The 14,922-nt window shown below is 38.7% G+C and overlaps 1 protein-coding gene across 2 annotated transcripts in view; it reads left to right on the forward strand.

Moving 5' to 3' along the window:
* The window catches only part of LOC119773249 (breakpoint cluster region protein-like), a 57,755-nt gene that overhangs the window by 34,779 nt on the left and 8,054 nt on the right, over window positions 1-14,922 (forward strand). Inside the window, exons 16-22 of one of the 2 annotated variants that reach the window (XM_038270160.1) lie at window positions 790-887; window positions 974-1,105; window positions 6,536-6,595; window positions 7,194-7,303; window positions 7,456-7,595; window positions 7,721-7,855; window positions 7,948-8,053. In XM_038270160.1, coding sequence (XP_038126088.1) covers window positions 790-887; window positions 974-1,105; window positions 6,536-6,595; window positions 7,194-7,303; window positions 7,456-7,595; window positions 7,721-7,855; window positions 7,948-8,053 — 781 coding nt within the window. Of the gene's footprint in view, window positions 1-789; window positions 888-973; window positions 1,106-4,084; window positions 4,573-6,535; window positions 6,596-7,193; window positions 7,304-7,455; window positions 7,596-7,720; window positions 7,856-7,947; window positions 8,054-14,922 lie in introns of those variants that run through there. The other variant, XM_038270161.1, reaches the window with a different exon arrangement.

Consider the following 14,922-nt stretch of genomic DNA (forward strand, 5'->3'; position numbering starts at 1 on the left):
ATTATATGCCGATAACACTTATATTTATATGGCGAATGTCCAGCAGTCACTTCCTCATATCTTAGAAAAATTGCAACTGTTTTGGTATCTTTCAGGATATAAGGTTAACTATTCTAAAACAGCTCTGATACTAATTAATACTGACAAGCACAATACTTTGCCACTACAGATACAAACGATGAAGAAAGTTACATATTTGGGCTTTCAAATTTGTAATGATTCATCATTCATAGCTACAAGCAACTATTTATCTGTTTTAAAGAACATTAAATAAGATACCAATAGGTGGGCACATCTCCCAGCATCAGTCACAGCTAGAATAGCAGTAGTAGCACTATTGACATATATGTTAATGATATTTCAAGCTGTGAAGAAATATTTAAAATGTACACAATGTTGGTATCAATTGTCACCTTTCTGGAACAATAGGCTGTTTTTATCAGGTGGGAAGCCATTATCACACCGAGACAGGAATGGTAAAGGAATTAAAGTCCTACGGGACATTAAGGATGGAAGTCAATACCGAGTTTCCAAGAATTTGTTTCTAAATATAATATTGTTCTATTCTTTTACGGGATAAGATCTGCATGTAAGGGAGGGAGGAAGGGTGGGGGGAGGCTGTGGATAGGGAAGGATGGAGGGGGAGGAAGGTTAAAACTCAATAATTTTGTACACCAAAGTGTCATTGTTTAAGCTTTAATTTTAACAATCTTAATAAAAAAAAAATTACAGATTCTTAAAGATTTGATTTTACTTTGAGTCTACTCTTGACAAATGTTCTACTTTTAGATCTTTACTGCTCCCTGGAGGTGGACTCCTACGGCTACTTTGTCAACAAAGCCAAGACACGTGTGTACAGGGACTCCACAGTGCCCAGCTGGAATGAGGTGCGACTCTGTTAACAAGTATAGAATTTCTATTAAGATTAACTTCACGTGACATATTTTTGTTTTGTTTGTTTTTTTCTTGGAAGGAGTTTGAGATCGAGCTGGAGGGCTCTCAGACTCTAAGGCTGCTGTGCTACGAGAAGTGCTGCCCCAAAACCAAACAGAGCAAAGAGGAGGGAGAGATTACAGATAAGATTGTGGCCAAAGGACAAATTAAGGTACTGAAAGTGATGCAAGTTACAGAGAAGGCTTCCTGTGGCTTACTTGAAATATAACTAAATATGCTGATTGCATAATCTTCTTGCAATTAGAGTCCAATATATTAATTATAATATATTAACCTAAAAAATGAATAAGAATCAGTATACAGTATGAATATTTTCACATTTGTTTGCATTAAAACTATATAACCTATTGGGAATTTTTATTATAGACAGTGCAAAAACAGTGCACAACAAGTGCACAAGCTGTGCAAAATGGAAAATGATAAAATTCATTCAAGCTGTAATTTTGTTTTACAAATAAAAAAAATAAAAGTCCAAAGTGTGATATTTGTGTTCAGCCCCCATGAGCTGATGTTTTGTAGAACAGCTTCAAGTCTTTTGGATTTTTTTCTTTGAACATGTTTGCACACCAAGCCCAAATTCAATGAAAGATTGAAGCACATGTTTGCGTATTTTTAGATTCTTAAGACAGATTCTAGTTCATATCATGGTTTCGACTTGGACTCGCCTACTCTAAGTCAGAGCATGCTTGTTTCTAAGCCATTTAATTTAAAGTCTGGCGCTATATGCTAATCTCGGCCTCAGTCTCAAGTCTTTATCAGCCTTACAGTTTTTTTTGCTGTAATTACCTTAATCCTTTCCTTTTTTATCTGTATTTCACCCAAAGCAGATGTGTTTTAGTTGTTGACGTGTCTCTATTCCTGTCTGACTCATGGCATTCCTTTAAAATTGCTGCGTAGGACCAACCAAAATAGACCGGGGGTCTACCTCTGTCAGAGCTATGCAAGCACATTTGCAGAGAATCTTGTGGGGTCTGACCAGCCCATGAATTTCATTAAGATGTACAGCAATTGCCATGCCTTTATACAAAATGATTTTCTAGCAGATAGGACGTGTGTCTGCTGTAACGTGGCTTTTAGACCAACACCCACTTTGCTGTGGTAATGGTAAACAACCCTTGGAGAGTGGAGTTAACACAAAACAAAACAAAGGGAATATAGAGTTGGTGTTCCTGTGAAAGGCTGCAGGAATCCTAATGTTCTGCATGTATGTCATTTTTGCTGAAGGTTATTTTTTATTAAAAATGAACTTTAAAGATTAATTGATAATTGAAGCAAGTTTTTTTTACGGAATCTCCTAAGCAATTGAGTTATTGACGGCATAATTTTTATCATTAGAGCTTTAGGTTAATGTTTTACAATGATTAAAGAGGATCTTCTAAAGCCACATGAATCTCATGTAACACTAGGTTGCCAGTTGATAAAAAAATTTTATGTGAGAAATTAGCTTTTGTCTTAGTCTAATGGTTGGTTACTCTATTTTGGTGTCTTTGTTAGCTAATCCCATTATTTTACTGCTGTAGAAGTAAGTCATGAGGGTGCTTCTGGGTCAGTAAAGCTCGACCTGACGATTGTGTGTTGTGACAGCGAGGGATTAGACTTTGGGCTAACCAAATGTAGCTGTTGGCACTGCTCTGCTGCTTGACACCAGGAGTGAGACGCTGAATGCTTGTTGGCTTCTTCCTCTATCCTTAATATATCTAGAGTTCCTTGTGAAAGTATACATACCTGGTAAACATTTTCATGTTTTTTTATCTTAACAACCACAAGGTTGGACTAGCAACACCATTAACTGGATACTGTTTGACCTGTAGAGTCAAAGACAAATTTAAACAGAACCTTAAACATAAACATAATATTTTATATAATTTACATTTACTTTAGTTCAACATAAATTGGAATAAATCTGTTCTTTAAATCAGTCTGGTAAGGGATCAGAACCATTTCTCAGGATTTTGGCCTACATTCAACAACAGTGAGTGTTATCCTTAAACATAAAAATTTTTAATATCTTTTTTCAGGAGTAACTGTAATGCCATTTTTTTTTTTTCAAATGCCAACTTTTACGTCATATAAGAAACCAGACCATCATTCAATTTTTTAGGCCCCACCTGCAGGAGTTAAGGTAAAAATAAATAGGGCAAAACACATTGTTGAACCACTGTAGAAGAGAAATGGCCAACTGGTGATACTGGTCTTAAGTGAACCAGCAGATCTACCTCAAAATGCCTATAAAAAATAAAAATGTTAGGGTGTTGTATAATAGAGCATTTTAATCAAGCTGAGGTACTCTGGCATTACTTAAATTGGCCTTTTTAAGTATGCAAACCCTTAAATAACACTGCAAAAAAATGGGTCCTGTTTGGTTTGAATGGCTTTCCTACGTCCTGCATTGATTTATCTTTAGAACCACTTTTTGTAAATTAGTCTTACAGATTTTTGTCAGAAAGTCATATGTGTTCATGATTTAACTAGTTTAAATGCAAAAAAGGAGGAAAAAATCTGATAAAGGGGGAGAGAAAAGTTTATTTTTCACAGCCGTTATTTTTCACAGCAGTTTAAGACCTATGAGGGGCAATTCAGATAATCTGCCTCTTTAAAAATTACCCTTCATAGTTTTAAACTTTGTAGAAGCCTTTTAAAGCCTTGTAATGAAGAGCTTGTCTCATGTGTGGCTAAAAGTCTTTTTTAAGAGGACTTGTTTGAGTCTCATTGGTTTTTATCTTTGTTCCAAATTAATTATTTCACTGTTAGATTTAATTCGTGAAACAAACCGATTCTTTCTGGAAGAGCATTTTGCTTTTTAATTATGTATTTAAAAGTTTAAAAGAGCGCTCTTCCTAACCACTATTATTGTGGGGTTTATTTTAATATGAACAGGCCAAAAACAGGATTCTGATTTGAAAAGAGATCCTGGTGTAAGATGAAAGTGTGCTGAGATCTGCCTTGGAGGAAAACAAAGGATTGCAATCATTCTTATTTCATTCTTATAGCCTGGACTTTAGAGAATACTTCAGAGCTTTAGTAGATGTGGCACGTGCCCTTGTGTGACAGGGCAGTCTTACTAATACCTATTTGGTCTAAGAGGATCGTTTTTGGTTACCTTAGATGCTGCCTGCCAGAATGTTTATAGCAGCAGGCGAGAGCACGTTGGTAGAAGGGTAGGAGGGGATTCTCAGGGTTAATCCTACAAATCCATTTGGGAAGTAGAACAACACAGAAGGCAAGTGTTAGTGGCCAGGCTGCCTGGCTTTTTAGCATTAGGGAAAATGCAAGAGTCTAATGGCTTGTTAAGAGTCGAGGAACATAATCAAGATTCGTCAACACGGAGTCAAGGGGTCGTTATTCTGGGATTCCAATGTTTCTACTTCTATTACTGCTGCGGTATAGAGACTAGCAGTATTTCATAGGGCTTTGCGGCTTTCTTGGTATTGTTTAGTTGGAGAGACAAACATAAAACTACTGCCAGATGAGATGGGTGAGAACAGCCTTAATGAGGAGGAAAGTACGATTTGGGCCATCAGCGGGTTTGACAAAGAGGGAGACCCGGTTGTAAGGAGGCCCCTGGGTTCAGGAGCACGTCTTTGGGAAAGGGTCCGCAACAGTCTGCTCAAACCAAAGGTAAAGAGTTAGTAAAAGGGTGAATTACTGTCTAGGATGACCAACGGTTCTCTTAAAGTCTTGGAGTTTTGATTCAACCTGTTTTAGTTCCACCAACATTGTGTTATATTTCCTGGGCCTGATTAACTCTTAATCAGAACAATTTACTGCCTCCAGTTATTTTATTCTGACTTTTGATTTTTTTTTAAAAAAAGCTGTTATATAAGAAAATAGGTTATTTTCTTTAAAAAAAAAAAGGATTATCAGAGATTCAAATGTTTCTTGGGTGAAAGAATATCTGCCACATTGCTCAGGACCAGAGCTGAGCAATGAGACATGATGCTCTCTCATTACTCATCAGGTCTGATGACTGATTCTTCCGGTTTCTCATCACTTACCCCCGATTCCACATACTCCCCCCCCCAGATTCCACATACTCTGTCAGCGCTCCGCCCCACTCACGTACGTCCTGCGGAGCACTTGTCTGTCATGTTAATCAATGAGTACTGTCCCACATCCACCGCTACTCCTCCGCACGTCACCGTCCACGTACGTCCTCTCCATCCGTCAACGACAAAATATGGAGCCAAGTTATTTTTTGCTTTGGTCCGGCCAGGTCAAGATCCGCTATTACCATCGCACCAAACAGGAAAAAGAACGGCGAGAAGATCCGGTTTGTCAAATTAAAATATAGTAACAACAGATTGGTAACTACAAATTAGAGCATAATTCTTATATATTATTTTTTTTTTTTTTAACTACCGGTAACACTGTTTATTTAAATGATTGGATGCAAACTATTGGTTATTCACCAACCAGGATGCAGATTTCTCATCTTCATCAAAATATTTATTTTATACCGAGTGGCTTAAAAGTTTAATCAAATCCAGTCAAAAAAAAACTTCTTATTGCAGGAACGGATGAGGAGATGCTGAGTTTGGGAGTAGAAAACAAAGTTCCTTAAAAAAAAAAAAAAACAGTTTCGAATGATCCTAGCTATCCCCGTTACAAAACTCTACAACAAAAATAAAATGTTTGGGCAGGAACTGCACATATTTTAATGCTGATTTATTTTTTTTTTTTTAATGCTTCATTTTAAATTGAGCGTTAAAAAGTTAAATACCACAAAACAACAATGATAATTGCTTAAGCCTCTTATTTAATTATCTAAAACATACATAAAACTAAGACTGATAAAACTGAAAAGACTAAAGAATCCCTTCTGGTCCTTTTGATACCATAGTTGAGCAGCTCTGTTTGATTCAAACTTGTTTTTTTGATGATGTAGTACTTAATATTTTGAGTTTATTGGTCAGACTGCATGCAGATGGAGCAGTTGTTGGTGCGCTCGACCATGTACGGAGGCCTTAGTCCTAGACGCGGCCGACCCGAATCCTACTGTCAGAAAAATGAGCTACTAGTGCCGTAAAAAAAATAAATAAATAAATAAAAAAGTTATTCGCCAAAGAATGAAGGCCTGATCTATCACAACTATTTTTTTGGGGGGGGGCTAAGATTTACTGTTCCAAGTTGGCCGAATTGTATATGATCTAGTTTAGCTCAACACAGACATCAGTTCATCACTTTTTATTCGATATGAACTCATAATTGATAAAATACCTCTCTTTGTAATACTACTAGCTGCAAACATTTAGTGTGTCATATTTTCATTTGTTGTGAAATGTCATTATTTCACAAGCATGATTCACAGCTTGAATTCTGTGGGCCTTTAAATTAACGTCAACTCCCAGAAGAGATGACAAATAAATCACGTTTTTTTCAAAGCAGTGTGTGTCATTTGTTCTTTTATTTTAACATTTTTGTGAGAAAAAAACAACAGATTTCGTAGGTGAAATTTGTGAGATTAGATTTTTTTCAGCCACGTGCCTAAACCTGTTTTTTTTTTTTTTTTATCATAGACATAATTTAAAATGAGCAGAACATAGAAAGCATCAATAAATCAGATTTCTTTGTATTTTTCTAGCTGGATCCTCAAACTCTACAGAATAAAGATTGGCAGAGAATAGTCATTGCCATGAACGGGGTAAGTTTTATTCTCCAGTTTGCACCTGATGCACCTGTCACTACAATACTGCAGATGACTTTGAATGTGACCAATGTTAGGAAAACTACGATAAGAATAGATCATTTTATTTATGATTAGAGCAGATGATCAAAGTCTAACGGTTACCCATGATTAAGTCGACATAGTAAGGGGGAAGTGGTGCTTTGATTCTGCTCTTAATAACATATATCTTTCTTAAATAGAACAAACGATCTATGATAAAATAACTTATGCATACATTAGAGCAGCAATGTTGCTGCTCTAACGTATGCATGAGGAGTAACTAACAACTAGCAAATGCAAGGTAAATTAAATTAGGGTGTATTACTATAAAATATCCATCTGTCCATCCATTTTCTAACACGCTTATCCCAAGTGGGGTCACGAGGGGTGCTGGTGCGGGGTATACCCTGGACAGGTCGCCAGTCCATCGCAATATTACTATAAGATATGGTTATGCTAATGTCCTGTAGTCTGAATGGGGTATAGCAGATATGATTTCAGGCTGATTGCAGGATATATATATGTAAATAATGATCCCACAATTTCATCAGTTGCTTTCTCTGACCTTTTGTAGATTGAGGTGAAGCTGTCAATGAAATTTACCAGCAGGGAGTTCAGCTTAAAGCGAATGCCTTCACGGAAGCAGTCTGGTGTCTTTGGAGTAAAAATTCAAGTTGTCACAAAGTAAGTTGCTTGTATTTTGTTTGGTATTAAGCTTTTTAAATTAATCTTCCACATATCAGTGTCTCTGTATGTACGGAATGAAAGATTCTGTACTGAAAAGGTTTGTCTGCCTCATACAGTGTCTTGGTTTTCCACATCTCTCTTGGCTTTAGGCGGGAACGCTCCAAAGTTCCACTAATTGTTCGGCAGTGTGTGGAGGAGATTGAGAGACGTGGGATGGATGAAGTGGGGATCTACAGAGTGTCTGGTGTTGCCACTGACATCCAGGCCTTAAAGGCTGCTTTTGACTCGAGTTCGTTTGATTTCAATTTGTTCCGTTAGTGCTCTGTCATGGAAACGTATGACATGATAAGAGGAAGAAGTCTAAGCATTTTAACACACCAGGTCACTCTGCTGCTTGTCTTGTTCTGTCTACAGACAATAGGGATGTATCGGTTATGATGAGGGAGATGGACGTAAATGCAATTGCTGGAACTCTGAAGCTGTATTTCCGTGAGCTGCCAGAGCCTCTCTTCACCGATGAGTTATATCCAAACTTTGCTGGAGGCATCGGTCAGTCTTCCTGGTTTTATCCTTTCAGTATTGTCATCAGCCATTCTTTAAGTTTTTGTTCTGATTGCTGACAATCTGTCTTTGTCTTTCAGCTCTCTCTGACAGTGTGGCAAAGGAGAGCTGCATGCTCAACCTGCTGCTATCTCTGCCAGAGCCAAACCTGGTGACTTTTCTCTTTCTACTAGACCACTTAAAAAGGTAAAAAGTTGCTTTGTTGGATGAAGTTCTAAAGAATGTGTCTTGATGTTTCTGTGTACCTGTATTTAAGAGACCAGGCACCAGTATGAGATTTTTAAATTAAATCTAGAAAAAAAGACCTTTAGCAAAGTATGCAGGACTCATCTTTGTCCAAATCATCAGTTTGTTTTTTAAATTAAAATTGTACTACTTTAGGGTCAGCTATCAAAACACAGTTAAAATATGTTTTAGGAGATGGCTTCTGGTGATAGAGCTAAGCAGACGTAGTTGAGATAGCTCCAAGGAAATGTGATGAGAATTGTTATGTTTTCATACTCACTATTACAGAGTTTTCTATTATTACAATTCAATGTGCTTCTTTTTTTTTTGCGGGTCACCCAATTATTTCATCTGACTTTGGCAACGTTTTGAACTTCATCAGTGATGACTGCTGCTAATGGCCAGGTCAGTGCTACTTTAAATGTGGCGACCTTCACTGACCAGCTGTGTATATTGGAGGCAGGGCTCTTTGGGAAAAAATGAATCAGTGGTTGCTTCGTTGAAAACTGAAATATCCTCAGTGCACAAAGAACTGACCTCATCTACCAGTGGCCACACTAGATTAGCATGATTACCAGCTAATCGAAATAGAACACACTGCTGTTTTATGCGGAGACTCTGTCCAAGACCTGCACAGTACCGTTCCCACTTTTCAGTTGAGGTGTCATCCTAAAAAGCTAAATGTGAGGACTTGGAAAAGCGAGCTAGACGAAATAAAAGAAGATTGATTCCCTTCGATGAGGGCGTGGAGGGTTCTCAAGCTTCTAGCTGGCTAAGTCAATGGCTACAGTATACTGTGGATCTCAGCTTGCTTTGTTTTAGGATGCAGGACTCTGTAGGCTCCATCTATGGCTGGTTCAAAGAGTGGTGAGGCACCACGACCAGTGATTGTACGTCTGTTATATCAGAGGGATACGTTGGTGAAGATTCTCATTCATCCAGGCCATAGTCATTTGACAAAAGTAAAAAAAAAAATAATCCACTGGACTTTGTTTCCAAGTTTGAAGACATTTCGATTCCCATCCAGGAAGCTTTGTCAATTCAAATAGTCAAAAATAGCATTGAGTTCAAGGCTTTATAGAGCTGACCAAAGCAAAGCCTTGTTTTGGCTTAGAAACATGGAAATTGAACCTGACCAGCGGGTCCGCCCCTTGGAATGGGGGTCGTTTGGTTTCTTGGTAGCCTGTAATACCCGAAACCTGAAATTTGAGAGATAGACAGGATTCCAGAGAGTGAGTCTAGAGAAAGGGCATCCATACTGTTAGCATATCAATTGATACAGACCTCCACATCCAATTCATTTCCAAAAATAACTACTCCACCAGGTGTAGTGCTGACCCCTTATAAATAAATAATATATTTAAAGACTTCTATAGTACTCTCTACTCATCCCAACATAAAACTGACCCTCAGGCATTGCCATCTGTCTTTCATCAAATAAGAAGACAAATGCCTATTATTACTTCTTATCAAAAGAAGTCCATTGAGCAGACTCTCCAAGGAGATGAAATTATTAAGGAAATCCATACTATGCAATCTGGGAAGTCTCCTGGTCCCGACAAACTGCCTATAGAATTTTATAAGAAAAATAAATGTTATAGTTAATTTTATAAGAAGTTCTCCACCCAAATTCTGCCTCTTCGATTAAACATGTTTTATTGATTCTTATTGATGAAACGCCGACCCCCCTCTCTCAGACAAGCCTCCATTTTCTTAATACTGAAGAAAAATAAAGATCCGTATCACTACTCTTCATACCGCCCTATATCACTTCTAAACGCAGACATCAAAGGGGAACGCCGTTTTTTTTTTTTACATCGGGCCCTTGATTTACGTTATTACATCATGTTCTACTTACCCATATGAGTTTTTGTGTTGTGACAGGCAGCGTGGGCCACAGGCGGCTACGCTCTACCCCTTATATTCATTCAGCTAGCTAATCTGAATTGTTTAATTCCATTTCGATAGCGAGATCATTTGTGGTAGTAGCACTAGACATCTTCCAGGCATGTGAGTAAAACTAGCAGCAGTTCAGCGGACAGGATGAATGAAAGGTAGCCGGCGTGCCCGGATGACGTCACACACACCCGCTTTGTTTAAAAAATATATAAATATAAAAAATATAACCGTGGATCTCTGGGGGACAGTGATTCGCCTACATGTTATGAATGCTGGCGTACCATAAATGATAAATTATGAACAGCTTAGTTTGTGCTTTCAAGTTGTTGCCCATAGGAAGATGTTACTTGGATATAACCTAACCGAATATCTTCAGAACAGCTCTAAATGACACAAAACTTATATGGTTGAGTAGAACATGATATAATAACTTAAAATCAAGTCCCAATGTAAGAAAACCAGCGTTCCCCTTTAAGATTCTTGCTAAGGCCCTGTCTCTTAGGTTAGAACTTGTTCTTACTTTATAATGCATCCAGATCAAACTGGTTTTATCAAAAACAGACACTCTTTTTTTTTTATATATATTCTATGTCTTTATAATATTATTTATGAAAACAGTTTTCAATGTCCTGAGGTAGTCATATCTATGGATGCTGAGAAGGCCTTCAACAGATCGTTTTACCTTTCTTTCTAACTTTGGCTTTGGCGAGGGCTTTCTTGCTTCTGTGTGGCTTCTATACACCTCTCCCCTATCTTCAGTGCCCACAAACGGTATTTTTTCTGAATGCTTAGCCCTACACAGGGGAACCCTCCTTTTTGTTGTGGCAATTGAACCTACATTACGCACGCAGGAGGCTTTTAAGGGCATTGTCCGCTATGGTGTATAACAGAAAGTGTCTTTATATGACGATGATCTCCTTTTATACGTTTCCAATCCAATTGAGTCTATGCCACATATACTTGAAACTTTAACATCTTTTGGGGCTATATCAGGATATTAACTCAATCTTGAATAAAGCGAAGTCTTACCTGTTAACCAAACCACCTCTTCTAATGTACTGTCTTGCCTACCCTTTAAAGTGGCGAAAAATGGTTTCAAATACCTGGGCATAGCCATCTCTCACAAGTTCAATAAGAAAAACTGTGAAGCCCTTCTTTCACGTGTGAAAGATGATCTGAGCCCCTCACTTCAGCTTGTAGAATAAACTCTGTAAAAATGAATGTCCTTCCTAAATTTCTCTATTTATTTCCTTGTATCCCATTGTTATCTCAATCTATTTTCCACCGCTTGGATGTGGCAATTTCACAGTTCATTTGGAACAAAAGGGTCCCAAGTCTACGTAAGATGTAATCACTTGGGATTTAAAACAACATCTCATGGTCCCCTGTTTCCCCCCTCTATGAAGCCTTGTGCTTTCAGGCTATGGTACCAGAAGGGCCTAACCATAGGAAGGGATTTGTTTGTAGATGGTAGATTTGCCCTTACACAAGTACTTACAAGTACGACATTATAGAAAGGATTTTCCAACAATGCCTGCAGATATCTCAATTAATAGGATTTTTAAGCTGCCCCTCTTGATCAAAGGCCTTGTACCCACGCTGTATAGAGATATACACTCTCTGTGTTCTTCTCCTGACCAGTCTTTTAACCCTCTGGTCCCAGTATCTGGGGCCAGATCGGACACTGGCCTGGGGGTCTATTTTTGGCCATGTTCACTCATCTTCAGTGTGTGCTAGGCACGGGGTAACTCAATGTACAGTTATACACAGTGCATACTGGACGAAGGCTAGAGTTTTTCGTGTTCATCCCAATACTGACCCTATTTGTGACAGATGTCCCCCGCACCGTGGGACTCTGGTCCATATGTTTTGGACATGTCCATCCTTATATGCATACTGGTGTTCTGTAGTCTCTTCCGTCTCAGATGTGCTGCAGATACAATTAGAGCCATGCCCAATTGTGGCCTTGTTGGAGCCCTTCCTAGCACAGTCAAAATATCCAGTTCTAGACTTTAGAGCATTTCTTTTTCTCTTAGCTAGGAGGTTAACTTTGATTTACTGGAAGGCTAGACACCCTCCCTCACACTCCTTATGAATAAGAGATGTTCTGCTGTTCTCAAAGCTGGAAAAGATAAGACACTTGAAGAAGGGTGCTGTGTCAAAATTTGATAAAGTTTGACAGTCATTTCTCACTTATCTTAAATTCCCTGAACCTACAACCCCCAGAGGCTTCTTAATTTAGAAATGGCAACGTAGTAGCCTGTAGCCTAATTTCTCCCTTTCTTTATCCCTTACTCATTTGTTTTTGACCTAAATCTGTATCCCCCAACGAAATTTTATTTTATTTTTTTCATTTTTATTTTTGTTTTTTTTTTGTTTTTGGTTTATTGTCTTGGTTAATTAACATTAGCACAGCCTAAGCTCAGGGTGGGAGGGGAGGGTGTGGGTGTTTGTAATTGTTTTCCTTTATTAATGCTTTTCTTATTTTTATACTAAACTGATCAGTCTATCACTGCATGCATCTGATTTATACTTTAAATTATTGCGTGGTCTTTGTTAGTGCAGAAACTAAAATAAACCTTGGGGGAAAAAAGATGTTTTAGGGGGTCCAGGGTTTGGCTTCATTTTAATTTGAACAATTTAGTTTCTAATTTCAATTCCCAGTTGGAACCAGGTTCCTATCAATTAGTTTCTTTTTAAGGAATAGTCCTAGAAGTTAACATGTGTATGCTGGCTGACCAGAGCTGGTCTGGATCAGGATTTTAGCTTGGAATATTTCATAGGGTGTACACCTTTGTGTATCATATCTTTAGGTTTTTGACGGCATAGGGATGTCCAAAATTTTTGAAATTTGGACTCAGAAATTTGGAATTAGAAATTTTCTTGCAATTAGCTATTTCTTGCATTTTGAGGTAGAATGCAGATGACTTTTTGTCTTTGTTACAACACTACTTTTGTTCTGATTAAGGGAAATATGTGTGCTTGAGTAGAGGTGTAACTTTGATAAGACATGAGATCATTTTTAGGTACAATATTATGTTTCATATGTTAATTCAAGCAATCATAAAGTGTAATGGTACATTCACACCGCAATTATATTAAGATCAAATGATTGCAGGAGCATCTTTGACGCTTCTGAAGGGCATCCAGTAAGGTGTGTCCAGATGCGTCTGATGCTCCTGCTGCTCGGGTGTTCAGTGGCAGAGAGTGGCTTTGCTATATTTGATGCTTGTGAAGCACGTCATGCGCGTCAGATGTTGAGGGAGCATGAGGCACTGTTTCAGATGCATTAAGTTGCAGTGCTCCTGCTGCTCTAGAAGCCCTGCAGGACCTGTTGATGCACTTTGATGCCATAAACTTTACATGTAAAGCAGCTGCTTCTGCTGCCCAATTGCGTCCTGTGTCAACATAGCATAATGCCCCTGCATTTGCTGCTTTTGAAATTTTGAACATTTGAGATAAGCTTCCGGGGGAAAATAAGGGCATACCAAAGCCGTGCATCTCAGGTGTACAATTTGTCACTTTTTTTAAGCAAAGGGAGTACAATGTAGGCCTGTAGACATTGCTAGCTAAAAGCCTGGTCTGGATGAATTAATCAGAACTTCTTACTGGATTTAAAATTTATATGTTTATTTCATTAACTACAAATTATCAGAGGGACATTTTCATCAAGTTTATAGATATTCAACTTATGAACTCTGTCAATTTTATGTCATTTTGTTTCACAATTTCAAAAAAGTTAAAATGGTTAAAAAAAAAAACTACTGAAGACGTTTCACTTCCCATCCAGAAGGCTTTTTCATTTAGCGTTTAATTCCAAACTTTTTAAGATATCCCAACAAAGCCTTGTTGTGGCTTAGAAAACATGCAAATTGCACCAGGAAAACAGGTCCACCCCTCAGTAATGGGGAGTTATTGAGGTCTTTGTCAGCCGCAATGCCCGATACTGGCCTATCCCTCTGAAAATGGGAGTCATCAGGGCCATTGTTGTCCTGGCTGACCAGGCGAGATATTTTGGTTCCCTGCATGGCCATGAGGATTAAGATGATAGCAGGAAGGAATCAAATCTATCACTGCGTTGTAGGTTTTTGAGAACTGAAACCTGATCCACCCCCTCTGTTTAAAGGTTGGTTTTTCTCTCTCAACATAAATGGCCTTCTTCGCATCCCTTTCAAACCACCTTTTATTTGTCCAAAATGTGAACATTCTGGTCCTCAAAAGAATGTCCTTTGTCCATAAGGTGTAGATGTACCGCCTAGTCTTGTCTGGAAGAGGTAGCTCTCGAAACAACCTCTCTGTGGAGAGGTTGTTTGGTTTCTCCAATATAAAGATCAGAGCATTCCTTACTGCAGGAACTGGATACACCACTCCGCTCACCTTAGGTCTGGGGGTTTTGTCTTTAGGTTTGAAATGTACTAGGATTTTGATCTTGGAGAAAATCGAAAGTTACGTATGTAACTACGGTTCTATGAATCCCGGATGACCGCCAGAGGGCGGTGCTGAAAGCACTGAATGTTCCCTTCGGGCATGCGCAGTTCGAGTAATTATACCAACAGAGTCACACCTGTGACACCGGATGACCACTCAGAAGCTATACAGCCTGGTGTCATCCTTTGCTCTGCTCCTACAGAATCTTCTCGCAAAAGCAAGGATTCTGAGTGACAGAGAAGCTCTGGCGGTCATCCGGGATTCATAGAACCGTAGTTACATACGTAACTTTCGTTCTATTTCATCCCTACTGACCACCAGAGGGCGGTGCTGAAAGCACTGAATGACTAATGCCAACGATGTCACAAGGAATCCTGAGCACATACCTCACAGAGGAGGCCCAGCAGAACCTTGTAAAAGGACCTGACCCAGGGGATGAGGGGCAGCCACATTGACACTGTAGAACCTGGTGAAGGTGGTTGGGGAAGCCCATGAAGCAGCAG

The sequence above is a fragment of the Cyprinodon tularosa genome, unplaced genomic scaffold (genome assembly GCF_016077235.1).
Source record: "Cyprinodon tularosa strain WSP-4 unplaced genomic scaffold, ASM1607723v1 ctg752, whole genome shotgun sequence".
NCBI classification, from domain to species: domain Eukaryota; kingdom Metazoa; phylum Chordata; class Actinopteri; order Cyprinodontiformes; family Cyprinodontidae; genus Cyprinodon; species Cyprinodon tularosa.